The 26,786-nt window shown below is 47.3% G+C and overlaps 3 protein-coding genes across 3 annotated transcripts in view; 2 read left to right on the forward strand and 1 right to left on the reverse strand.

The window, feature by feature from the left end:
- Window positions 1-1,000: 1,000 nt before the first annotated feature.
- LOC126035569 (uncharacterized) lies at window positions 1,001-1,947 on the forward strand. Its single transcript, XM_049794209.1, has one exon. It carries the CDS (start codon window positions 1,001-1,003, stop codon window positions 1,850-1,852), a length of 852 nt encoding a protein of 283 aa, XP_049650166.1. The 3' UTR covers window positions 1,853-1,947.
- A 3,571-nt stretch (window positions 1,948-5,518) lies between these two features.
- Window positions 5,519-26,786, reverse strand: part of LOC126035372 (insertion element IS476 uncharacterized 39.2 kDa protein-like) — a 279,856-nt gene continuing 258,588 nt past the window's right edge. Inside the window, exon 2 of the mRNA XM_049793909.1 lies at window positions 5,519-6,544. Coding sequence (XP_049649866.1) covers window positions 5,717-6,493 — 777 coding nt within the window. The 5' untranslated portion in view covers window positions 6,494-6,544 and the 3' untranslated portion in view covers window positions 5,519-5,716. The remainder of the gene's footprint in view (window positions 6,545-26,786) is intronic.
- The window catches only part of LOC126035570 (complement component C6-like), a 33,118-nt gene continuing 15,562 nt past the window's right edge, over window positions 9,231-26,786 (forward strand). The window contains 2 exon segments of the mRNA XM_049794210.1: window positions 9,231-9,246; window positions 26,598-26,720. Coding sequence (XP_049650167.1) covers window positions 9,231-9,246; window positions 26,598-26,720 — 139 coding nt within the window.

Below are 26,786 nucleotides of genomic sequence, written 5' to 3' on the forward strand. Positions count from 1 at the left end.
TTAAAGACGGACAATGGACCAGCGTATGCTGGTGAAAAGATCAGAAAATTTTGTCAACAATGGGGGGTGACGCATATTACAGGCATTCCACACTCTCCCACAGGACAGGCTATTGTAGAACGGGTTAACCAGACATTGAAAGAATATTTGCAGAAATTTAAAGATGTGTGTGATGTTCAGGAAAAGTTGGCTAAAACATTATTTGTTATGAATTACCTATGTATATTTGGGGAGAATGATGAGCCACCAGTCAAAGTTCATTCAGGAGTTGCTACTTTAGAACAAAAGCAACCAATGAAGGTGTATTATAGGGATTTGGCAACGGGTGAATGGAAGGGACCCGTTGAAGTACGATATATGGGGAAAGGTTATATGTGTGTTATTACTCCTACAGGACCTCAATGGGTGCCGTCTAGATGGACCAAAGCTGCGCCTGCTCCCACTACTGTTCGCCCTTCTTGTTCCACTGAAAGCAGTTCCGGTACCGGGTCAGACAAATGTCTGGATAGCGTGGGCAAATAGGACGGGACAGACTGATTTTTGTTTGAGTTTGGCAACTGCAACAGAACCCTTTAAAACATGCTTGATAGGTTACCCTCATTTAGACTCTTCTGACTTTCTAGGATGGATAGATAATAGCAAAAGTTGTAATGGAATAGATGTAGCAAGTCAATCAGCTTGTTTAATTATGCAATTAAATCATACTCTACCCTGGGATCCACAGCAACTAGACCTTTTGGGCTCTGAAGCAATTGACAATGGTACACATGAGAATACAACTCGTACTTGCATCTCTTTTGGTAACTTTAATAAATTCACTGTACAAGCAATGCACATGGCACGCTGGTTAGGAAAAAGTAGTCGAATTGGTTGGGATGACAATCCATTTATAAATGGAGCTAGTGGTACAATTGTTTCTCCTTACAGTACGAGTTTCGATATTAATCATTATTGTGGCAAATTTAATAAAACTACAACATTTGGAGCCTATGGATGGAGTATGAATAATGCCAATGAAATATTGAGAGTAAAAGGTTCGGCTAAAGCTTTACCGCCTGGAATATTTTTGATTTGTGGAGATAGAGCATGGGGCGGAATCCCAAAGAATCCTCTTGGAGGACCTTGTTATATTGGTAAATTGGCCTTACTTACATTAACACACCGGAATTGGCTTAAAATATTACGATCCTCACCCAGAAGCAAAAGGAGTATAGCTCAACTTAGTCAAAATTGTGATGATAATGTTGAATTATGGTCAGTTACAACTAGAATTTTTGCATCTATGTTCCCAAGTGTAGGGACAGCTCGTGCTTTGAATCAATTGAATAAACTCGCTTGTTGGTCGGTAAAGCAGGCTAGGGCCACGTCAGAGGTCCTTGAAGAGATGATGCAGGACATGTCAAGTTTAAGACATGCAGTGTTACAAAATAGAGCAGCTATTGATTTTCTATTGCTGGCACAAGGACATGGGTGTGAAGATGTTGAGGGGATGTGTTGCTTTACTTTAAGTGATCATTCTCAATCTATTCACAAACAGATAAATTGGTTAAAAAAACATACACAAAACATCCAACAAGAGATTAATTGGTTTGATGGGGTGTTACAATCAATATTCGGCGGGATAACACCATGGCTAATGTCATTGATTAAGGAAGCCTTACGGTGGTTGGGTATATTGATATTAATCTGTATAATAGTTAAAATTGCATATGGGTGCATGATGAAAGGAGTCTCAAAGCTGACACACCAAGCTCTACTCGCACAAAAAGAAAAAGGGGGAATTGTTGGGAGCTGGCTTGCTGAAAAGGGACATGAGCCTGTGGAAAAGTTGTGCGAGCAGAGTTCTGTGTGAAAGAATGTCAGTTTGAGCAACAAGATTAGGCCTTGGCCGAGAATAGCTGGCCTTACTGATAGCAGGAGAAAAACAACAGCTGGTCTTGCTGTTATCGGGAGAAAGGTAAAAACAGTGTGACCTTGGCATAACTTCACAAGTAACTTTTGAAGAAGTTCTCATGAGAAAGTTACTGAACACGCGTAGCTGCCAGCCACAAGTGGGTGTATTTTAGTAATGAATAAACATTAGCACTGTACCAATCATATTAGGACTAGTAGGCATAATTATCGCAAACTGTATAAATATGAGCTAGCTGCGCGAATAAAGTTGAATCACTTCTATCACTCATATTGGGTCGACTTACGTGCATTCCTCCGCCGCTCCAACAAGAAACAACTCTGCAGACACCAAGGTCAGTGTGGCGGGTTGACCCTGGCTGGATGCCAGGTGCCCACCAAAGCCGTTCTATCACTCCCCCTCCTCAGCTGGACAGGGGAGAGAAAATATAACAAGGGGCTCATGGGTCGAGGTAAGGACAGGAGAGATCACTCAACCGATTACTGTCACGGGCAAAACAGACTCAACTTGGGGAAAAGTAACTCAATTTATTACAAATCAACCAGAGTAGGTTAATAAGAAATAAAACCAAATCTCAGAACACCTTCCCTCCACTCCTCCCTTCTTCCTGGGCACAACTCTGCGAGCGGCGGAGGAATGCACATAAGTCGACTCAATATGAGTGATAGAAGTGATTCAACTTTATTTGCACGGATAGCTCATATTTATACAGCTTACGATAATTATGCCTACTAGTCCTATTATGATTGGTACATTGCTAATGTTTATTCATTACTAAAACACACCCACTTGTGGTTTGCAGCTATGGATGTTCCGCAATTTTCTCATGGGAACTTTCTCAAAGTTGTCTGTGAAACTCTGCCAAGGTCACAGTGTCCTTATCTTTCTCCTGATATCAGCAAGACCAGCAGTTTTGGCCGAGGCCTAGTCTTGCTGCCCACGCTAACATTCCTTCACACACCACTCTGCTCGCACAACCTTTCCATAGACCCGCGTCCTTTCTCATTAAGCCAATTCCCAACACAACTCCACTCCCGGATTCTCTACCTACCTCCCTGAGCAGCACAGGGGGACGGGGAATGGGGGTTACGGTCAGTTCATCACATGTTATTTCTGTTGCTTCATCCTCCTCAGGGGCAGGACTCATCACACTCTTCCCCTGCTCCAGTGTGGGGTCCTTCCCATGGGAGACAGTCCTCCACGAACTTCTTCAATGTGGGCCATTCCCACGGGCTGCAGTTCTTCACGAACTGCTCCAGCATGGGTCCTTTCCACAGCGTGCAGTCCTTCAGGAGCACACTGCTCCAGCGTGGGTCCCCCACGGGGTCACAAGTCCTGCCAGAAAACCTGCTCCGTGGGCTCCTCTCTCCACAGATCCGCAGGTCCTGCCAGGAACCTGCTCCAGCGGTGACCTTGGTATCTGCAGGGTTGTTTCTCTTACGTGTTCTCACTCCTCTCTCCAGCTGCCATTTCTGTCTGTCTCAGCAACTTTTTTTTCCTTCTTAAATATATTATCACAGAGGCACTACCACTGTCGCTGATTGGCTCGGCCTTGGCAGGTGGCGGGTCCATCTCAGAGCCAGCTGGTATTGGCTCTGTCGGACACAGGGGAAGCTTCCAGCAGCTTCTCACAGAAGCCACCACTGTAACCGCCCCCCCCCCCCCCCCCCCCCCCCACTACCAAAACCTTGCCATACAAAGCCAATACAGTCAGTGAAGAAGGAGGGGGAGGAGATGCTCCAGGCGCCGGAGCAGAGATTCCCCTGCAGCCCGTGGTGAAGACCCTGGTGAGGCAGGCTGTCCCCCTGCAGTCCAGGGAGGTCCACGGAGGAGCAGATATCCACCTGCAGCCCAGGGAGGACCCCACGCTGGAGCAGGTGGGTTCCCAAAGGAGGCTGTGACCCCGTGGGAAGCCCGCGCTGGAGCAGGCTCCTGGCAGGACCTGTGACTCCATGGGGGACCCATGCTGGAGCAGCTCGTGAAGAACAGCAGCCCGTGGGAAGGACTCACATTGGAGAAGTTCATGGAAGACTGTCTCCCATGGGAGCGTGTCCTGGTTTCAGCTGGGATAGTTAATTGTCTTCCTAGTAGCTGGTACAGTGCTATGTTTTGAGTTCAGTATGCAAAGAATGTTGATAACACACTGATGTTTTCAGTTGTTGCCAAGTAATGTTTAGTCTAAAGTCAATGATTTTTCAGCTTCTCAAGCCCAGCCAGCAAGAAGGCTGGAGGGGCACAAGAAGTTGGCACAGGACACAGTCAGGGCAGCTGACCCAAACTGGCCAACAGGATATTCCATACCATGTGACATCACATCTAGTATAGAAACTGGGATAAGTGGGGGTGGGGGGAATCACCGCTCGGGGACTAACTGGGTGTCAGTCAGCGGGTGGTGAGCAATTGCACTGTGCATCATTTGTACATTCCAAACCTTTTATTACTACTGCTGTCATTTTATTACTGTTATCATTATAATTATTAGTTTCTTCTTTTCTGTTCTATTAAACCATTCTTATCTCAAGCCATGAGTGTTACTTTTTTTCCCCGATTTTCTCCCCCATCCCACTGGGTGGGGGGGAAGTGAGTGAGCGGCTGTGTGGTGCTTAGTTGTTGGCTGGGGTTAAACCACGACAGAGGGACCCCACGCTGGAGCAGGGGAAGAGTGTGAGGAGTCCTGCCCCTGAGGAGGAAGGAGTGGCAGAGATGTGTGATGAACTGACCATAACCCCCACTCCCTGTCCCCCTGTGCCATGCAGGGGAGGAGGTAGGGAAAATCAGGAGTGAAGTTGTGCTGAGGAAGAAGGGAAGGGTGGAGGGGAAGGTGTTTTAAGATTTGGTTTTATTTCTCATTACCCTACTGTCGTGGTTTCAGCCCGGCCGGTAACAAAGGACCACGCAGCCGCTCGCTCACTCCTCCGCCCCCCTCCGGTGGGATGGGGAGGACACGGAGGAGAGAAAAGAAAAAGAAACTGGAACCTCGAGGGTTGAGATAAAGGCAGTTTACTGGGACAAACACAAAGAAATTACAACAACGACGGCACTAATGAAAGAGTATACAAAAAGAGTGATGCACAGTGCAACTGCTCACCACCCGGGACCCGACGCTCCGCCACTTCCCCCACCGAAAAAAAGAGACCACCCCCCGGCCCGCTCCCCATTTATATACTGAGCATGATGTCACATGGTATGGAATAGCTCCTTGGCTAGTTCAGGTCAGCTGCCCCGGCTATGCCCCCACCTCCCAGGTTCCTGTAAAAATTAACTCTATCCCAGCTGAACCCAGGACATTATCCACCCCTTATTCTATACCATCTACATCATGCCCCGATCTTACATTTTTTTTTCCTAATCAACCACTACAACTTTCCTTGACTTATATATAAGTATATGGACTCCACCCCCCGACCTCGCACACACACACACATGGTGTTCCTTTAGCCTATGGGCTATCCCTCTAATGTGTCCATCGATTTTGGGGCTCCATCTGTTGTAACAGTTCTTCAGGATAAGAGAGAGATGGTGTGAGATGTTGGGTTGTTGTACGCTGCCTCTGGAACTTGTGGCTAGTACATTTGGTGCAACCCACTACCTTGGTCTGCTGGTCGAAGATGTTGATCTTGAGGAAATTGCTGGGTGCCAGTTCAAGTTCTATCGCTGTTGTACTTGGCTCAGTTTCAAAAGTCCATCCTGTAGTCATTTGGATAATTCTCACAATAATACCCTTGATATGGCATATAGACACTATAGATACAATGACATGCATTGGCAGGTTATTTAGCATATTTAAATATCATACAGCCCAATTCACTGGCTATTCTCTCCCAAAATCAAATCTCCCTGAGGTACACATCGAACCTCCCCATCCTTCTGCATCACCCACCAGGTGTACCCAGGTCCTTGAGCAAAAACAACCCCTTGAATGGGTTTGCCTCTGCTTGAGGGAGGACTAACCCAGACTGTCTTTCCTAACATACTCCTCATGCGCACTACAGGGACTTTATCCCCTTCTACAGTATGTGGAAGTCTTGGTTGGGGGGGGCCAGCCCGATTGGCGGATCCTCTAGTATTAACTAACCAGGTGGCTTTTGTTAAATGTGTATCCCAATGCTTGAAAGTTCCACCCCCCATCGCTCTCACTGTAGTTTTCAGCAGTCCATTGTATCGTTCAATTTTTCTGGAGGCCGGTGCGTGATAAGGGATGTGATATACCCACTCAATGCCATGTTCTTTGGCCCAGGTGTCTACGAGGTTGTTTCGGAAGTGAGTCCCGTTGTCCGACTCGATTCTTTCTGGGGTGCCGTGTTGCCATAAAATTTTCTCTTCAAGGCCCAGGATAGTGTTCTGGGCAGTGGCATGGGACACAGGGTATGTTTCCAGCCATCCAGTGGTTGCTTCCACCATTGTAAGCACATGGCACTTGCCTTGGCGTGTTCGTGGGAGTGTGATATAGTCAATCTGCCAGGCCTCCCACTGTTTATATTTCAGCCATCGCCCTCCATGCGACAGGGGTTTTTGCCGCTTGGCTTGCTTAATTGCAGCACATGTTTCACATTCATGGATGACCTGTGCGATAGTGTCCATGGTCAAGTCCACCCCTCGATCTCGAGCCCATCTATATGTTGCATCTCTTCCCTGATGGCCTGAGGTATCGTGGGCCCACTGAGCCATAAATAGCTCACCCCTATGTTGCCAGTCCAGGTCCACCTGAGACACTTCAATCTTGGCGGCCTGATCCGCCTGCTGGTTGTTTTGATGTTCTTCAGTGGCTCGACTCTTGGGTACATGAGCATCTACGTGATGTACTTTTACCACTAGCTTCTCTATCCGAACAGCGATATCTTGCCACAGTGTGGCAGCCCAGATGGGTTTACCTCTGCGCTGCCAATTGCCCTTCTTCCATTGCTGTAGCCACCCCCATAGGGCATTTGCCACCATCCATGAGTCAGTATAGAGATAGAGCACTGGCCACTTTTCTCTTTCAGCAATGTCTAACGCTAGCTGGATGGCTTTCACCTCTGCAAACTGACTCGATTCACCTTCTCCTTCAGCAGTTTCTGCGACTAGTCGTGTAGGACTCCATACAGCAGCCTTCCACCTTCGATGTTTCCCCACAATGCGACAGGACCCATCAGTGAACAGGGCATATTGCCTCTCATTTTCTGGCAGTTTATTATACAGCGGGGCTTCTTCAGCCCGTATCACCTCTTTCTCTGGCGACATTCCAAAATCTTTGCCTTCTGGCCAGTCCGTGATCACTTCTAACATTCCTGGGCGACTGGGGTTTCCTATGCGAGCTCGCTGTGTGATGAGTGCGATCCACTTACTCCACTTGGTGTCAGTCACGTGATGCGTAGAGGAAACTTTCCCTTTGAACATCCAGCCCAGCACTGGCAGTCGGGGTGCTAAGAGCAGCTGTGTTTCAGTACCAACCACTTCTGAGGCGGCTCGAACTCCTTCATATGCTGCCAAGATCTCTTTTTCAGTTGGAGTATAGGGAGCCTCGGATCCTCGATATCCCCGACTCCAAAACCCCAGAGGTCGGCCTCGGGTCTCCCCAGGTGCTTTCTGCCAAAGGCTCCAGGTAGGGTCATTCTCCCCAGCTGCAGTGTAGAGCACATTTTTAATATCTTGTCCTGTCCGGACTGGCCCAAGAGCTACTGCGTGAACAATCTCCTGCTTAATCTGTTCAAAGGCTTGCCGTTGCTCAGGGCCCCATTTAAAATCGTTCTTCTTCCGAGTAACTTGGTAGAGAGGGCTTACAATTTGACTGTAATTTGGAATATGCATTCTCCAAAAACCCACACCTAAAAAAGCCTGTGTTTCCTTTTTATTAGTTGGTGAGGACATAGCTGCTATTTTGTTGATGACGTCCACAGGGATCTGACGACGCCCATCTTGCCATTTTACTCCTAAGAACTGGATCTCCTGCGCAGGTCCCTTGACCTTACTTTCTTTTATGGCAAAACCAGCCTTCAAAAGGATTTGGATTATTTTCTTCCCTTTCTCAAAAACTTCTTCTGACGTGTTGCCCCATATGATGATGTCCTCAATATATTGCAGGTGCTCTGGAGCTTCACCTTTTTCTAGTGCAGCCTGGATCAGTCCATGGCAAATGGTGGGGCTGTGTTTCCACCCCTGGGGCAGTCGATTCCAGGTGTACTGGACGCCCCTCCAAGTGAAAGCAAACTGAGGCCTGCACTCCGCTGCCAAAGGAATGGAGAACAATGCATTAGCAATGTCAATTGTGGCATACCACTTAGCTGCCTTTGATTCCAGTTCATATTGAAGCTCTAACATATCTGGCACAGCAGCGCTCAGCAGTGGCGTGACTTCATTCAGCCCACGATAATCTACTGTGAGTCGCCATTCCCCATTGGATTTCTGCACGGGCCATATGGGACTATTAAAGGGTGAGTGAGTCTTGCTGATCACTCCTTGGCTCTCCAATTGGCAAATCAGCTTATGGATGGGGATCAGGGAGTCTCGGTTGGTGCGATATTGTTGCCGGTGCACCGTCGTGGTAGCAATTGGCACCTGTTGTTCTTCAACCTTCAGCAACCCCACAACTGAAGGGTCTTGGGAGAGACCCGGCAGGGTAGACAGCTGTTCAATCTCCTCCGTCTCCAATCCAGCTATACCAAAGGCCCAACAGTACCCTTTTGGGTCCTTGAAATACCCCCTCCTGAGATAATCTATACCACGGATGCACGGGGCCTCTGGGCCAGTCGCAATGGGGTGTTTATGCCACTCATTCCCGGTTAGACTCATTTCAGCTTCCAATACAGTTAGCTCTTGGGATCCCCCTGTCACACCAGAGATACAGATGGGTTCTGCCCCTTTAGAACTTGATGGCATTAGGGTACATTGTGCACCAGTGTCCACTAGAGCCTTATGTTCCTGTGGGTCTGATGTGCCAGGCCATCGAATCCACACTGTCCAGTAGACTCGGTTGTCCCTCTCCTCCACCTGGCTGGAGGCAGGGCCCCTCTAATCCTGGTTAGAATATCCCTTACTCACTTTCTGCACACGTGAATCAGAAGTCCCTTCAAGGGGATCAGAAATGAGATCAGCCCATCTACTGCGTCTGGGGGACTGCTCACGGGAAACTGGAGCAGCAGTTTTCCAAGAAGAATCCTCTTTTCTGGTTGCTTTTTCTCGCAACTCCTGTACCCATGCATCCAAGACTGAAGTGGGTTTTCCATCCCACTTCCTCATGTCCTCTCCATGGTCACGCAGGTAAAACCACAGGTTAGCCCGTCGTGTGTACTTTCTCTCTCCTCTCTCTTGGGCAGAGGAACGCTTACTCCCAAGAACTGCGATGAGGGCCTGTACAGGTGAGGAGGAGGACAGATCCACTTTGAATTGCTGGAACTCTCGGGACAACTCCTCTACAGCTGAGACACAGGCCCGTAGGGAGGAAGAGAGACTCCCTTCGTATTGCCGGAGTTGGACAGCCAATTCATCCACCGTTTGAACATAGCCTTCTCTCCAGGACATTACTGCCAATGAGTTGGCATAGGTTGGTGGTGCACTTCGTAGAAACTTCCACCACATGGGTTGTGTGCATTGGACCTCATCTGGATCTGTGGGTGACTGCGCATTTTCTGGATCATTGTAAATCACCTCCAGCACGGCTAATTCCCTCAGGTACTGGATACCTCTCTCCATGGTGGTCCACTTGCCTTGGTGACATGTAACTTCATCCCTGAAGGGGTATCTTTCCTTTACACCTAACAGAAGTCGCCTGCAGAGGCTGAGGACTTGTGTTTTTCTCCCAATCGCCTTGTCGATGCCCCCTTCCCTAGACAGAGATCCCAACTGCTTGGCTTCCTTACCCTCTAATTCCACACTACTAGCCCCGCTATCCCAGCATCGGAGCAGCCAGGTAACAATGTGCTCACCTGGGTGGCGGCTAAAATCTTTTCGCATGTCACGCAACTCACTCATAGATAGAGATCGGGTAATTATTTCAGGTTCTGCCTCTGCCTCCTGTTCTCGCGATGACCCTGGTTCATCTTCGTCTCTCGCTAAGCGATCTGATTTCTTTGTGTCTTTCTTTTTCTGTACAGGGGCGACTGATACTGGCACAGGTTGGTTCTCTGGTTTAGCTGAAGTGTCTGTTGTCGGGGTAGGGGCAGCCACAGTGTTTGTTGTTCTGTTTTCCATCTTTTCTCCCTGAGGGTGCTGCCTAGTATCAAGCAGTGTTTGGTAGATACTGGCCAGGGCCCAGCACAGTGAGGCGAGTTGTACGTCTTTGGAATAGCCACAGCGTTTGTCTTTCAAATATTCTGTCACTTCATGAGGGTTCTGTAGTTGTTCGGGAGTGAACTTCCAAGTCACTGGCGGTGAGAAGTTCTCTAGATACTTGCCCATATCCTCCCACATGCCGTGCCACCCATGAATATCCAGCTTTGGGAAAGATCTCTGAGTGGTACTCTTAAAGAGCCTTTTTGTAGCCCTAAACAAGACCTGAAACATAGTCAGGAGGCATAGCACTAACAGCACACTGGCTTGCACATCCCAAGGATATTCAAAATTCTCAGAAGCTGTTGTAATTAGTCGGAAGGAGAAAAGGGAGGTGAACGGACGGGGGGAAGTATCCCCCCCTAATTTCCCCATGGATTGGGTGTAATTACCAATAAAATCCGACAGAGGGCGCCCAAAGTATGGAAATGTTATCACTGCCTCATACAGATACCAGCTTAACCTCATGACCAGTGATGTAATCATTTCACAAGTCGACATTGCCCAGTACAGCAAAATTATAATCCCAGTCACTCTCCCAGAGATGAGATACGCAACTACAGGCAATACATAGAGCATATAAGAGCTTATAAAACGCCACCATGTAAACAAATGAAACAACATTGTGACTAACATCTATTTATCTAAGAAATGCGTTTGGCAAATTTGTTTCAACACAGTCTGGCCAGATCTGTCGTTATCTCAACCCTTCTGCCCCACGTTGGGCGCCAAAAAGGACTGTCGTGGTTTCAGCCCGGCCGGTAACAAAGGACCACGCAGCCGCTCGCTCACTCCTCCGCCCCCCTCTGATGGGATGGGGAGGAGACGGAGGAGAGAAAAGAAAAAGAAACTGGAACCTCGAGGGTTGAGATAAAGGCAGTTTACTGGGACAAACACAAAGAGATTACAACAACAACAACGGCACTAATGAAAAAGTATACAAAAAGAGTGATGCACAGTGCAACTGCTCACCACCCGGGACCCGACGCTCCGCCACTTCCCCCACCGAAAGCCGAGACCACCCCCCGGCCGGCTCCCCATTTATATACTGAGCATGATGGCACATGGTATGGAATAGCTCCTTGGCTAGTTCAGGTCAGCTGCTCCGGCTATGCCCCCACCTCCCAGGTTCCTGTAAAAATTAACTCTATCCCAGCTGAACCCAGGACACCTACTCTGATTTGATTAGTAATAAATTAAATAAATTTTCCCCAAGTTGAGTCTGTTTTGCCCATGATGGAAATTGGTGAGTGATCTCTCCTGTCCTTATCTCAACCCATGAGTCCTTTGTTGTATTTTCTCTCCCCTGTCCAGCGGAGGAGGAGAGTGATAGAGTGGCTTTGGTGGGCACCTAGCATCCAGCCAGGGTCAACTCACCACAGCTGTATTGCAGGAAAGGGAGGACCACAGCACTGCATACGCAGAGGCTGTGGGATGCTTCTGCTCCAGGGAAGCTGCCACTAATCCCAGTCTAGTAAAGGGCGAGGCTGACTGTGATGGTTAAATTCTGCTGAGAAAGGAAAATTGTCCCAGGAGTTGAAAAGGCCATGGGGAAAACAGTAGAGAGGATCATCTCTTTTTGCACAGAGGCAGTGAGTCTGAGCAGAGACCGGGAGCACTGGGACAGGAGCAGTGATTAGGGATAGGCCCAGTTCCCTGCACCTTCTTCCCTGTGGGGTGGCTTTGAGGTGCTGGTTTAATCAAACCAGGTGATTACTAGATGCTTTGATTGATGATTATTAAACCTTTTTGATAGTAAATACTGTTGTTTATCAGTGTCCTGTTTTCAGCTGGGATAGAGTTAATTTTCTTTCTAGTAGCTAGTATAGTGTTATGCCTTGGCTTCAGTATGAGAAGAATGTTGATAACACACTGATGTTTTCAGTTGTTGCTAAATAATGTTTAGTCTAAAGTCAAGGATTTTTCAGCTTCTCATGCCCAGCCAGCAAGAAGGCTGGAGGGGCGCAAGAAGTTGGCACAGGACACAGCCAGGACAGCTGACCCAAAATGGCCAAAGGGGTATTCCATACCATGTGATGTCACATCAAGTATATAAACTGGGGGGAGTAGGGCTGGGGGGATCGCTGCTTGGGAACTAACTGGGCATCAGTTGGCAAGTGGTGAGCAATTGCATTGTGCATCACTTGTTTTATGTATTCCAATCCTTTTATTAGTATTGTCATTTTATTATTGTTATTATTACCATTATTAGTTTCTTCCTTTCTGTTCTATTAAACTGTTCTTGTCTCAACCCACGAGTTTTACTTCTTTTCCCGATTCTCTCCCCCATCCCACTGGTTGGGGGGGAAGTGAGTGAGCAGCTGCATGGTGCTTAGTTGCTGGCTGGGGTTAAACCATGACAATCAGGGATACAAAATAGTTAAATAAATCACTTGTTTCATATAGTATGTATGCTTTAGATGCAAATTTCTCAAAATACAAGCAACTTGAATAGTAGCTACTTAGTGATAGTTTTTATTTATTCTGAAAAATGTTATAAGGTAAGATCCCATTCATCTGGGCTAATACAAGGTGTGGGTCAAGCAGCCCAGCTCATACATCCTCCTTCCAGTTGTGTACCTGAATCACTAGCTAGTGCCAGGTGCTTTCTGACCTCCTTCCTTCCCCATAAATCTTGCAGTGGTGGCTGCGGTAGCCTCGTTGTTGTAGGGCAGGAGGGCTTCCTGGTGTTCAGCATTGCAGCTTGTGCACTGGAGGATGTGTGGCTATCTCCTGAGATAGATCAGCTTAGGTTCTCTTTGTTCAGATGCTGCTTCCTCCTTCCTTGGTGGCTGGTTTGACAAGCATGGTGTTGTGCAAAGCGTGGCTGACTTTCCATCCACCCTCCATGAGGAGCTGAGGAGGCTGGGTACTGAGTGAATGTCTTTATGCAACATTTCTGGATGGTTCCCTGTCCTCTCCTCTGCTGGTAAGATGCCCTATAAGCATGGAAACTGGGATTTTAATTTCCCTAGACTTTTTTTCCACTGTGGTAGATAAAACCCATTTTTAAGCATTTCAGCCCCTGGCAGAAGGGGTACTTTTGCTGCTATGGAGGAAAATGCATCTGTGCTCTAGTTCTGCTTGCGTAATCCTGTGGTTGTGCTTCAGTCTGTCAGAGCAGTCGCTGGGTGTTAACAGGGATGAAATCCAAAGGGGCTTCTAAAGCGGAAAGGTCTTAATTTCATTTCTGGCTGATCTGTGAGATGAAGAAGTGACAAAACAGTAGCCTGAAAGCATGGAAATGAAGGAAGGTGCTGAGCCAGAGATTCCCTCCTTGGCTCCAGGCCACCCAATTACGATGGGGGTGCAAATGAAGGGGTACAGGCTTGTGCTAGGCCTTCCTAGTCATGCAAGCAGTGAATATGCTTTTCAGAGCTAAACACCCTGAACTGTGCCTCATCAAGAGCAAAGCTGCCTAAATATGTGTTTTCAGAAGCAGTGGCTGGTTTTGCTTGCTGCTGCCCCAGAGCAACCTTGGTGCCAACCTCCTGCCATGAAGAAGTCCTGAGGCCAGAGCACCCCTCTTGCTTCATGCAGGTCTCAGTAAGGAGCTGTAAGCACTTGTTTCCCTGCTGGGCTTAAGGTTGCTTTGTGGGTTAGATGCCACAGTTTCTTTCCGACCCCTTTTTAAGAGTTTGTTCAAATGTTGCTCCTTCTCCAGCAGCCCAGGGAGCTCCCCCTGGCCACAGCAGAGCCAAGTGCTGTTGGTGTTCCAGCCCCAAGTGCTGGAAGCTTTCCTTATGGGAAGCATTTCTCCTCTCAGCTGGCTCCATGCAGGAAGGGTGATTATTATTTTGCTTCGGTATGAAAACCTGGAGACACAGTGCAGGCTGATGCAAAGCTGCTCTGTTTGTGGAGATGCAGGGAGGTATCTTCAGTGTACTTACTGACTCACAGAAGAACCACTCTGGTTAAATAAGGATGTACAATGGCAAACCTGTGGGGCTGTTTTTCAAAAGGCTATTAGTGGTGCATCAAATACTTCCAGCTTGTTAATTAAAATCAAGGAGCAACAAACTCTGTATAGGAGAGGGAATGCCTGACTGTTCATTTGACAAAGCAGCTGGAGATAGCAGCTGTAACTCTGTGCTTTCAAATCCTGCAGCATAAAATCTGAATCTGCTAATGCAATCCTTAAACAGAAATTGTTTTTTCTGCACAGGTGCTGTTGTTTCACAGCATCCTCTGTGCTGATACAACCCCTCCTCCCAAAACCTTTGCTTCTGCTCTTCAATCCCACACCTTCTTCAGATCATTGGTGGCAGCCAGGGAGGAGGTGGTGCAGGTTTCTCAGTGAAGCAGAGCACAAGTGAATGGTGCCTGGCTGCAGGCAAGGCTGCCTAACACCACTGTGCCATGCCAGGGGCAGCGCCACCCTTGTCATCAGATGGCCTGGTGATGGACAGAGTAAATAAGATATTTTATGTATCACTTTTCTTATTGCCACAAGATATGTCAAAACAGCTCAGTATTGAAGCTATTCAGATGGCACCTTTAAGCACAAAAGGCTTTCATTTTTTTGCTTCAATATCCCTTCACATGGAGGGTGTATAAGGTGATAAAAGTTTAAAGAGGAGGGAAAATACCTCGCTGAATTATTGAATTAAGTGTATTTTCCTTCCAGTCTAGCCTGATAGATGAGGTATGACCTTGTGAAACCCAGGAGAATACTGATTGGATTTCTCAGCTCCCTTTGACATAACATTTCCTCGTTTTTTGAAAAATGATCATTTATAAACAAATTGCAGCAAAGGTGAAGGGATGTTATGTTTTGCTGGAGAAATATTTCTTGTAAAAAATATTGAAATTGAGGCCATGGATATGTGCATAGACACTCCCAAAGTCTGAGTGCTGTAAAATAGCATGCATCTATATGCTGACCTCCCTGGGTTGCTCCCAATTTGATTCCAGTGATAGTGCTTTGGCCTTTGGGGAATACTGCACCAGTGCTTGAGACCAGAGACTTGGTAAGGCACAGCATTATGTGAGTGTGAAAGCCTGCAGGACCGCAGACCAGAGGAAGAGCATCTTTTGGTGCTGATGCTTTTCCGTGTGAAACTCTGTCCCAGAAGGCACCCTTGTTTGCATGAGCCATCACTTGACATGTTGCTGACTAATTTTCCAAGTGCTTGTTTCTCTAAGAAGACTTATTTGATTTCTCATAATTTTAAAAGGCCATGAGGAAACCTTGTGAGTAGCTGACTGTGAGGACAGTGAACATGAAGTGGAGTGTCAGCACTAGGGTATTGCCTACTGCTCAGATGCCCTAACACATCCTACAATATAAGGGAAGGATGTACATTTGCAAGTGCTGATTCCCAGCCAGGACAGAAGAGAGTGAGACTGCTTTGAGAGTATTCTACAAACAAAGCCTGTGATGAACCGAGGAATATATATGGAGAGCAGTCCTGCAGTGTCATAAGGTGGGCTGCCACACTTGGGTGAAGCTACTTTCTCTAGTCACTTTGGCTACATGAGTACCACCTTTGTTGTCCTGGTCCAGACCCTTTGTTCCTCTTATCAGCTTGCCTGCTCGCAGATGAGCTGACAGCCTTCTGGGGCACATCAGCCATTGCATGCAGCTTTGCTGGAATGTGAGTTAGCCCAAGCTGTGCTCTTTGCTGCTGCGGCCCATCAGCTTCAGGCAACTGAGTTAAGTTTACATAAACCCCCATCTAAGGAGTCTATATGGATGTACTCATGCTGTACTCAAGCCCTGACTTTGGTTTGAAGTCTACCAGTGCCACTCACCATCTAACACTTCTATTAATGCTAACTGTGGTGCTTGTCTGCTAGCTTGTTCTCTGATTATGAATGGCACAGACTGCTTGTAGACTGTGTGAAGTGCCCTTGTAGTCATTTTAAAATTTATAAACTTTTTTAGTAACTCCTTGCTTTCCTGTTAAGAAAGTGTAAAAGTAGTTTCTCAGCTCAAAGCTTTTACCCATCTGCATTATACTACTACAAACAATGACTTGCAGCTCACAGTTGTGGTTTGTTTCTACAAGCCTGGGAGAACCCAGGTATCTCGTGTTTGAGTTCCCACTGGGGCTGCCCTCAGTGAGCTGGAAGTGCTGAGGGTTAGGGGATGCTCTCTGAAAGGTAGACGCTGGTATTTTTCACATAACTTCACAAATCCCACCCAGCAGCAATCATGGAGCCAGAGTGATAACTATTTTAGAATAGAATATTTTCAGTTGGAAGGGACCTACAATGATCATTTAATCCAACTGCCTGACCATTTCAGGGCTGACCAAAAGTTAAGCATGTTATTAACAGCATTGTCCAAATGCCTCTTAAACACTGACAGGCTTGGGGCATCGACCACCTCTCTAGGAAGCCTGTTCCAGTGTTTGACCACCCTCTCAGAAATGAAATGCTTCCTAATGTCAAGTCTGAATCTCCCCTGGTGCAGCTTTGAACTATTCCCATGCATCCTGTCACTGGATCCCAGGGAGAAGAGATCAGCACCTTCCCCTCCTCAGGAAGCTGTAGAGAGCAATGAGGTCACCCCTCAGCCTCCTTTTCTCTGAACTAGGCTTTCAGTCAGCAGAGACCTCCCCAGACTCCCAAGACCTTTGGTAGATGATCAAGAGGGGTCCTGCTGTAACATCTACTAGCTCCTTCAGTACCCTGGGATGAATCCCATCGGGCCCCATAGACTTATGTGCATCCAGCTGGAGCAGCGAGTCTCAAACAAGTTCAGAGTAGGCTGGGAGTTTATCATCCCCCCAGTCACAGTCTTCCAACACAGGGCTCTGGGGGTCCCAGGGCCCATCATCGGTGTTAAAGACAGAGGCGAAGAAGGCATTAAACGTCTCTGCTTTGTCTACATCCCTATTTGTGAGGTGACCGTCCTTGTCAAGCAACGGACCAATGTTATCTCTTATTCTCCTTTTGCTGTCAACATATTTTTAAAAAGCCCTTTTTGTTGTCCTTCACAGTACTGACCACCTTGAACTCTAATCGAGCTTTGGTGAACAGCATCTCCGTAGTCTTCCTGCATCACCTGTCCTTGCTTCCAACATCCATATACTTTCCTTTTTTGCCTAAGTTCTAGAAGATCCTTGCTCAGCCAAGCCAGCCTTCTGCCCCGCTTGCTCAACTTCTGAGATTTTGGAATCGCCTCTGAAGAGATGACTCTTAAAATTTACAATACTTTCTTAAATAGTGAAAATAGAAGTTTAAATAGACCACTTAGGAGGGGGAACTTACCTGGGCTTTGGGAGGTCAGAGTCAGACCTATATTTTAAACTGTGTGCAGAAGGGCTTTGCATGAGCATCCCAGGGTCTCTAGAGGGCCCTATCCACTTGAAAGGTCATGCATTTTTCTGTATTGGCAGGGAAGAAATATGAAAACTTGATGTTTTTCAAGTTTATTTTTGCTTGCCAGAAACTTTTTTAGCTAAGCTGACTGGTATGTTGTCTTGGTTTCTGATCCTTTAATCATCCTCATGACCTCCATGATGTCTTCTGCTTGCATCATGGTAACCATCTAGGGTGGGATTCATCTCTCATATCCATAGGCAACAGCAGTTCCACAGGGATCTGCATTGCAGCTAATCACTCTCCTTTTGTATTAATGAAGAGAAATTGGGTGGGTTTCTACATAAATATCTGTTAACTGAATAAGTGCCCTAGTAGGGCTGTAGAGGGTGACTAACTCTCACTCTTCTCTGGACTCTTAAAGCTAAGACTGGAATATTATGTAACATGTTTCATTTACTAACTACTTTAATAGCCCATCCTGCTACATGTTGTTATTTTTATAAACTATTTTCTTCAGTTTTTTTGTCACTGAATTCCCATGCTGTGACATCAAAGGACTTCTGAGGGCTTTGTATCAGAATTTGTGCCCATTCCCTTAGCTCATGTTCCTAGTACTTTTGGCAGCAGTTAATTGAGTTGGACTGCTTGAACTACAATTCAAAAACTGAGGGCTCAAAGATAAGAAGCCATCCCCATCCCTGGGGATGTCAGGCAGGAACAGACATGATTCTGTGGCAACTGTGTTTATTATATTTGGTCCACGCTGGAACAGGTGTACCTCAAAGCAACTGTAGCTGTGGACTGTATCTATGCCGCAGCAGGTATACCCCTTCATTGACAAAAGCAGCCAAACACAAGCTGAGCTAGACTGATGTTGAAACCAGTAGTTTTAATTGGAAATTTTCTAACAAAGCAGAGCTTCACCAGAACATTTTGTGGATGTTTGTGGACATTTTATGGGCATTTTACAGACATTTCACAGGGGTGGTCCATAGACTAAGGGAATGATATCTGCATATTATATCAAAGGATGGGAGGGGGAGTGGTGGTTAACGAGAATGTATTAGATAGTGTGAGACCTGAGCACGACGTAAATGGTATGGAATAAGGGGTGGAGAATGTACTGGTTTTGGCTGGGATAGAGTTAATTTTCTTCATAGTAGCTGGTATGGGGCTATGTTTTGGATTTGTGCTGAAAACAGTGTTGATAATGCTGAGGTGTTTTTGTTATTGCTGAGCAGTGCTTACACAGAGTCAAGGCCTGTTCTGCTTCTCACACCACCCCACCAGCAAGAAGGCTGGAGGGGCACAAGAAGTTAGGAGGGGACACAGCTGGGACAGCTGACCCCAACTGACCAAAGGGATATTCCAGACCATATGACGTCATGCTCAGCAATAAAAGCTGGGGGAAGAAGAAGGAAGGGGGGATGTTCAGAGTTATGGCGTTTGTCTTCCCAAGTAACCATTATGCGTGATGGAGCCCTGCTTTCCTGGAGATGGCTGAACACCTGCCTGCCTATGGGAAGTAGTGAATGAATTCCTTGTTTTGCTTTGCTTGTGTGTGCGGCTTTTGCTTTACCTATTAAACTGTCTTTATCTCAACCCACGAGTTTTCTCACTTTTACCCTTCTGATTCTTTCCCCCATCCCACCGAGGGGGAGTGAGCGAGTGGCTGCGTGGTACTTAGTTGCTGGCTGGAGTTAAACCATGACACCAGTTTCTGAACTTTCTCTTTGCTTTTTTCCTATCATGTCTTTCCCCAAACCTTGCCTGTTAACAAGCCTGATGCTTGAAATCAATGAGGTCTTTATCCCTGTGTTTTTGGTTTTAGCAGACTGATAAACTGTGAAACTTCATAACAGTGAGTTAGTATCCCAAATACACACTCACCAGATTAGTTGCAAATGGCCCATGGATGCTTATAAACTGAAGCCTTTCCTCTGAACTTTTTGGTTGTCTTATCAATTGCTGGTGTATCTGTTATGGCAAGAATCATTTTGCTTTCTGTTTGGCTGGTGGTTAGGGAGTCCTAATTTTTGTTGGAATGCTATATACTCCCACAATGTAAAGGAGTAATGAGCATTGTCCTCAAGAACCTCATAGGGCTCTTGGAAACTCAAGGGCTAGTTTGTTCATGATTAAAGTAGCATGATATACAGGATTAATTAGTTCTTGCAATGTATCTCAGGTCATATTCTTGGCCTCTCTACTTTCTGCAATTAACTACTTATGAAGGTGCTAAGACTCTCCTTTGTTGCGGAGGATCCACAGGGGACATCACACACAGACCAATGTGATCAAGTGAAGTCCATTTACTACAATGTTTGACACAGTTATATACCTTATGCGCTTGTGCATGTGCCTTATACAATACTCTAATTGGTACAATACCCCGGTTCACGCGACACTATCTTATCCTCTATTGGCTGTGCAAGCTTCTTCACGAGGTGTCCAGCAGTTACTTATCTCATTCTTCGGCATCCAGGAGTTGCTTGTCAGGCTCTGCTTATCTTCCTTTTTCCCAGTGTACAAGGACGCAGTGTCCTTGTCTGCTCCAGCATTTTGTAAACTTATGCTTCGTTCCCACCTAACGGCTGGATTGCTCACATTCCCTTGCCCAGCCAAGAAATCCTCAACAATTCCCCCTTCTTGTTTTTGAGCAATCTAGGCTTGCTTAAAAACTTGGGATGCCATTTTTTCTTAACAAGCTGAACAAGGTAAAATTATTACAATAGCTAAAATCACAATAACTACAACAATGCCCATAATTCTTTGAGCCAACCTGTTACCCCTAATGACCCAGACCATGAGGACTATGAGGAAGATGAACCATCCATACATTCTTGTGCCATCTTGCTCCACGAACTCAGCCCAGCAATCGGTAGGTGCCAGCTTTCTGTGGGCGTCCCCACAGAGGCAACAATGGCCTCGCCGTACACCAGCCTGATGCTCTTTGGAAAATCCCGGTATTTATACATTTGCAGAGGAACGGGTTTTAGCACACGTGGCCAGCGGGTGCCAAAAGTCCGCCTCGGTTGCAATCTGACGCATGCGCTCGCTGGCCAGGCGCGCTGCACGAGTCATAGCCATCTTGACTATTGGTTCATGGGCTTTACGATGCAGTTGCGATGCACAGAGAATCTTGACCTGTTATGTTAGCCAAGGTGACCTATACATTAGTTTTTGGCTGAGGTGGTATTCATGTTGCCACATCATCTATGATGCTCCAGATGATGATGATCATACAAATCGAACAAGAGTCCGTTGTGGGCCTGTATCTGTGGAAACGCAATCAACCTCGTTCCCAGGTTATTAATGGAAATAGACCTTACCCCTAATTTTGGCTTTAACTAACTTTTACGTTTACCCCACACTGTCTTCCCGTAATCACGCTATGTTTAATCAAATTATGCTTAACACACTTTTTACCTAAAGCAAGTTCTATATACAATAAAGCACGCTGTTCTAAGTCCTCTACAAGCGATAAATCCTTATAATGCCCTAACCAAAAATCCTCTCTGAAGGACTCAATGTCCGCTAGTCCTCTAAAGTGTAATACTCTATTAGTCGGAATCTGTCGGATCAGTGGCTCCAGCACCCGCCGGTACCGTGCCAGTTGCCATTGGGACAATTCCGGGTCCAGCATCAGTGCGAAGCCATGGCTTGACCCACTTAGCCGGGATCCAGCGAAGGCCTCGATCTGTAAGCAGACACATATACCCTCTCCCAGTAAGTTTTACTTCTGCTGGTCCGCACCATTTCCCGGATTCTGGGTCCTTATACATTACCATGATTCCTGTACTTTGTTGCGTCCTTTCCGCCTGTAAAAGAACATGATGCACTACCATTGGTGGGTCTTTGTGATCACCTGCCAATCTAAGATAATTTAGCACAAATAAGGCTTTGGCCAATCGTTCCTCTGGGAGTAAGCCCTGGGTTCCCCCCTTTTGTTTTTGCAGCATGTTCTTTAGGGTTTGGTTGGCCCGTTCGACAATAGCCTGTCCTGTGGGAATATGTGGAATACCCGTACCATGGTGAATTCCCCACAAATTACAAAATCGAGCAAATCGTGTAGAACCATAGGCCGGGCCGTTGTCCATCTTAATTTCTTTAGGCACACCCAGCACTGCAAAGGAAGCATGAAGATGTCATTCAATATGTAAGGCCTTTTCTCCAGTTCGTGCCGTGGCCCACATGGCAGCAGGATAGGTATCAATACACACATGCACAGAATGCTTTGCACCAAACCACGTGACATGGGTGACATCCATTTGCCACAACTGCAATGGCAAGAGACCTCATGGGTTAACCCCACAGCCCAAGCCCAGCCCCTCCTTTTGACAATCAGGGCATGCTTTAACGATACCTTGGGCATCAGTGAGTGGTAAGTCAAATTACTTTGCTAACATCCTAGCGGGTTGGTGCAAGAATGCATTTCTTGGGAATGGTAAATATTGGTGTATTCCATGGACTAGTAGAAGGAACAACGTGTCCCGCTCTCAATTGGTCCTCAACTAACTCTTGTATTCTTAGCAGCCTTCCAGAATTTAGCAGCTACTGATCAATCCAAACAGGGTCATCTGTTTTCCAGCTAATTTTCAGGATTGGCTGCCCCTCAGTGACTGCTCCTAAAAAGGATGGGTCACTAACATTGCCTTCATTTGGCTCAGTAAATCACAGCCTATGAGGCCAAACAATTCAGTTGGGGTAGTCATGATATATGGACGCATCGTAACGTGTTCACTGTCGGGGAACACAAATGTAATCGTTAGCTGACTTATTAAGGTGGCTTGTGTGCCCCCTATCCGGGCAATGACAAAATTTGGATTGATCACTGGCCATGAGGGAGGCCAAATGCATCGTGAAATAATCGTAACATCAGCTCCTGTATCAAATGTCATTGGTTTGTTGACGACAACTCCGTCAGGCCCTTCCAATTGCACTACCTTTTCTGGTTTACCTTTTGTTATGTCCATGGCAAAGTATACCTGCGGTTCCCCTGTGGAGCCGAATCCACCATCTCCACGTTGTACTTCACCTGGGTTCGGAACACACGACCTGAATGGAACTAATTGTGCTATTCTGGTACCTTTAGGAATAGAAACAGGAGGGATTCAAACATGAATCATAATTTTCACAGTCCCACAATAATCTGCATCAATAAGCCCTGGGACTACCAAAATTCCTTTTAGAGCTGTTGAAGATCGTCCCATTAAAAATGCACTAAGCCCGAACCCCAATGGTCCCTTTTATGTTGCTATCCACCAAGTGTACCCCTGCATCCATCAACGTAATGTCTACTGCGGTTTCCACATCCACTCCGGAGCTTCCTGCAGTGGCGGATCTGGTGGTTGCGAGGCTGCCTGAGGGCTGGCAGCCCAAGCCCCTTGCATTTGTGTTGTCGCGTGAGGGGCCTTCGCGGTCGGTGTGAATTTTCCCTTCTTCCTGTATTCTTGGTGGTATGGTTATCTTTCTTACACTTGTTGCAGCACTTACTGTTAGCAGTAACTGTACATTTGCTCCTAATGTGACCACGTTTGCCACAGTTAGAACACTTGACCAAGGGTGTCTTACTGGCCTTGTGCTTCTTTGTAGCTCCTTGTAGAGCTGCAGCAACATAGGCTGCTTTCTGTGAGTCCACTGATCGATCCATGTATTCTATCATATCAACGACGTCTGCATTTTTCGGCAAATTACACAATGCTTTGCGTGTCTTTTCAGTAGCATTTTCAAAAGTGAGCATTTTGAACATGTTTTCTTTCATGCCCTTGTTCATGTCAGGGTGGTCATAGATTGCCCTATGCAGTCTGTTAATAAACTGTGTGAAAGGTTCGTTAGGCTCCTGTTTCACCTGAGTAAAAGTATGGCTTCGCATATTGTCTGGTATTGTAAGAAAAGCTTGATACGCCAAGGTCTGTGATAGATGATGAACCTCAGTGATACATTGTAACTGAGCGTTCCCTGATGCGAAGGGTCCAGTACCCATCAGCATCTGCGTAGTTACTCCCCATAGGGGATCTGTTTGTTGTCGTGGTGTTGCTTGTTCCTGATCACAGAACATCTCCCACTGCCGGAAAAACTCTAACATTTGGGAGGGCTCCAAAACCAACTGTGCTAGCTGTTTAATATCTTGAGGTATCAGCAGAAAAAATGAATCGCAGTATTTGTTGAGCTAATGCAGATTTGATTCCGTACTGACTCACAGCATTCTTTAATTTCTCAATGACCTTCCAGTCAAACGCCTCCCATTTTTTCTGTCCATTGGGTGCAATAACTGGGAATGCTTGGAGCATAGTCCCTTCCATAATGGCATCTTTTATTACTCCCCTCCAATGTCTTTCTTCTGCAGCGGCTATTACAAGCGGCTCCGCGTCTATCGCGGGCGCAGTTGGTTTCACCGTCTCTGGTTCCGAGAGGCGGGATGGATTAACGGGCGGGGGCGGGGGCGCGGACGGTTCTGCCCGGGGGCCGGCCACGGCCGCGGCTGGCGGCGGCCACTCCATGGCCGGCTGACACGCGCCGCTGCAAGGGGGCGGAGGGCGGGGCGAAGAGGGAGGGGCGGGAGGGGAGGGGAGGAGGGAGGGGGCGGGAGGGGGTGGTGAGAAGGGGGGAAGAGGGAGCGGGACTGGTATACGGCCAGAATCTTCGTTCTCTTGCCTTCTCGGTTCATCCTTTCGGGAGGGTGAACGTTTCTCCCTCACTTCTGGCTCTCCCGACCGTACTGTCAGTTTTTGTAATTGGTTCACCACCTCCCTCAGCTCTTCCATCGCACTATCCCCTCACCCCCGCAGTCTGTTTATCCGCATTAGTCACCCCCGAGTCTGTCGGGTTCGGATCTGTCGGGCGACAATCGCCCCCCCCCTAATTCCCCTGTTTCTTGCGGAGTAACAGACCGGGGAATTTTTTCGGCGCCAGCGGCCTGGCTGGGTATAGGCAAAGGCTGCGTCTGTGCAGGCGTCTTAGCGTTAACGGAAATGGATGCTCGGGGGGGTAGAGATAGCTGTGTAGAGAAAATCCCCCCAACTGCAGCGGGGTGGGCTGACGCGGCAGCCGTGGAGGCAGCAGAGGGGGTCACGGCCGCGCGGGCAGCGGCGGCTGCCTGCCGGTCCGCCCTCATTGTCTCCAGCATGTCTCGAATTACCTTCCAGTGCTCTGCGTATTTTTTTATCTCCTTTACCTTACCCCCCCTGCAGCTAGTAGCGTCCCACAGGGCCTTGCCTATATTATCCCAGGTCGCTTCTTCAAATGCGACATTTACACTCGGGATAAGTTCTTTCTTCCAGGCCCATAAAAGTAACCCCTTTAACACAGAATTATCGCTTTTCAGTCCTCTCTCAGAGAGAAAATGACGAAGGAGCTTTAGGACTGCTTCCTGCCTTTTGTCCAACCACATCTCCTTCTTCGACCCCTCACCTGATCAGGGCGAGATTCAAGCTTTCGCGCGTCTCCTCGTTTTCCCAGCTCAGGGCGAGATTCAAACTTACGCGCGTCCCAGCTCAGCTGAAGCTCATGTCGTGCTTCCCAGCTTAGCTGAAGCTCGTGCCATCCTGCCGGGGCAGCAGGAACACTCTCGGCCGGCTCCTCCGCTCCCTCGTCGGTTCAGCTGCACCAGAAATTCTCATAGAGACGATAAAGTGCTGATCTGAGGGTCCCTGTTCGGGCACCAAATGTTGCGGAGGATCCACAGGGGACATCACACACAGACCAATGTGATCAGTGAAGCCCATTTACTACAACGTTTGACACAGTTATATACCTTATGCGCTTGTGCACGTGCCCTATACAACACTCTAATTGGTACAATACCCCGGTTCACGCGACACTATCTTATCCTCTATTGGCTGTGCAAGCTTCTTCACGAGGTGTCCAGCAGTTACTTATCTCATTCTTCGGCATCCAGGAGTTGCTTGTCAGGCTCTGCTTATCTTCCTTTTTCCCAGCGTACAAGGACACAGCATCCTTGTCTGCTCCAGCATTTCATAAACTTATGCTTCGTTCCCACCTAACGGCTGGATTGCTCACATGCCTTCGCCCAGCCAAGAAATCCTCAACACTCCTTTTTCTTTATTTCTAGAATTCCAACTATATTAGAGTCCATAAAGTCATTTCTGTTGCAAACTTCACAATGAAACAGTCAGATCTGCAGCTCTCAGACATCTTTCTAAAAGCACTTAACCACCTGCCCCTGGAGTACAACTAGACTCGCATAGACCCAGGAATTGCCCACACTGCCTAAATAGAGCGAGAAGAAAATTTTGCTCTACGCTGTCTTATTTTGAAAACTTCAAGAGGTTCCTTACTTGGTAAATATCATTGTGTTCAGGGAAACCTCTTAAGACTTTCAGATCAAGACCAGGTGCCACCAGGAAAATGTATTCCAGCATACTTCAGTGTGGAACTGAGGTCTGAGAGGTGTAAGTGGTACCTTTTGGGCTACAGTTATTATAGTTGTTGGTATTGATTAGAAGTTACTCTAAAACTAATCCTATGACTGCCAGATTGTCGAAAGGAAAAGACAAATCTACAAAAGTGGAAACCTAAGGTTAAAAGCTGTGATCCTTAATGCCACTGCTGTAACTTGTATGGGTATGGGAGGATACCTAAAGGGGTTGGTAAGCACGACTCAGTCCAATGCTGTTTATACCTGGGGAAGCAGGTGCCTGCAGTAGTGAAGTCTCCTCCTAGACTGGTTGGTGTCCTGTGCCCCAAGTGTAGCAGGAGCAGGTGACTGTTGCTGTCCCAGGAAGAGCAGCTTCTTGCCACATCCCAGGCTGGGGGAGAGGTGTGCTGTTCTCACCACCACTGACCTCTGCAGAGCAGCACCCTGGGCAAGCATGACCAGACTGTGAACAGAAAAGGGCTGTTCCACAGGGTTCTGGTGGCAGGAGGGGGTGTCAGATACCCCAGGAGAGGCGACATGGGAGAAATTCCCAGGCAGGAATGGGAAGAGGAGTCTGGGAGAGGGTGAACATGGGCAGAGCCTGATGGGACCAGAGAGATGAGGTGCTGGCAGTGGTGAGTGAAGAGCGTGAGCACAGTGTGGAGGTCAGAAAGAAACCAGTGAGCAGGGAGACCTGTGATGGCTCAGCTCATTGTAGGAGCATGAAGGCACAGTTCCATCATGTAACATGGTTATGGTGGTGAAACTGCTGCTCTGTCATATTTCTAGGTCTGGCGGTGGATGAATCAGTGGAGTGTGTCCGAACAGGAACAACGAGGCATGTGTTCTTCTGGAAGAAAAAGAAAGTCAGTACCAGATACACCACAAACAGGATGACTGTGAAACATGAAGGTAACCATGATGAGAACAGGGCCCATGTCCTGTTACTTACCCTGAGAGATACCATTCCTCTCAGCT

Source organism: Accipiter gentilis, chromosome W (assembly GCF_929443795.1).
Source record: "Accipiter gentilis chromosome W, bAccGen1.1, whole genome shotgun sequence".
Classification (NCBI taxonomy): domain Eukaryota; kingdom Metazoa; phylum Chordata; class Aves; order Accipitriformes; family Accipitridae; genus Astur; species Astur gentilis.

Excerpts from the sequence above, each read along its gene's own strand:
- LOC126035569 (XM_049794209.1), top strand. The coding sequence starts at position 1,001 with ATGAATAATGCCAATGAAATATTGAGAGTAAAAGGTTCGGCTAAAGCT.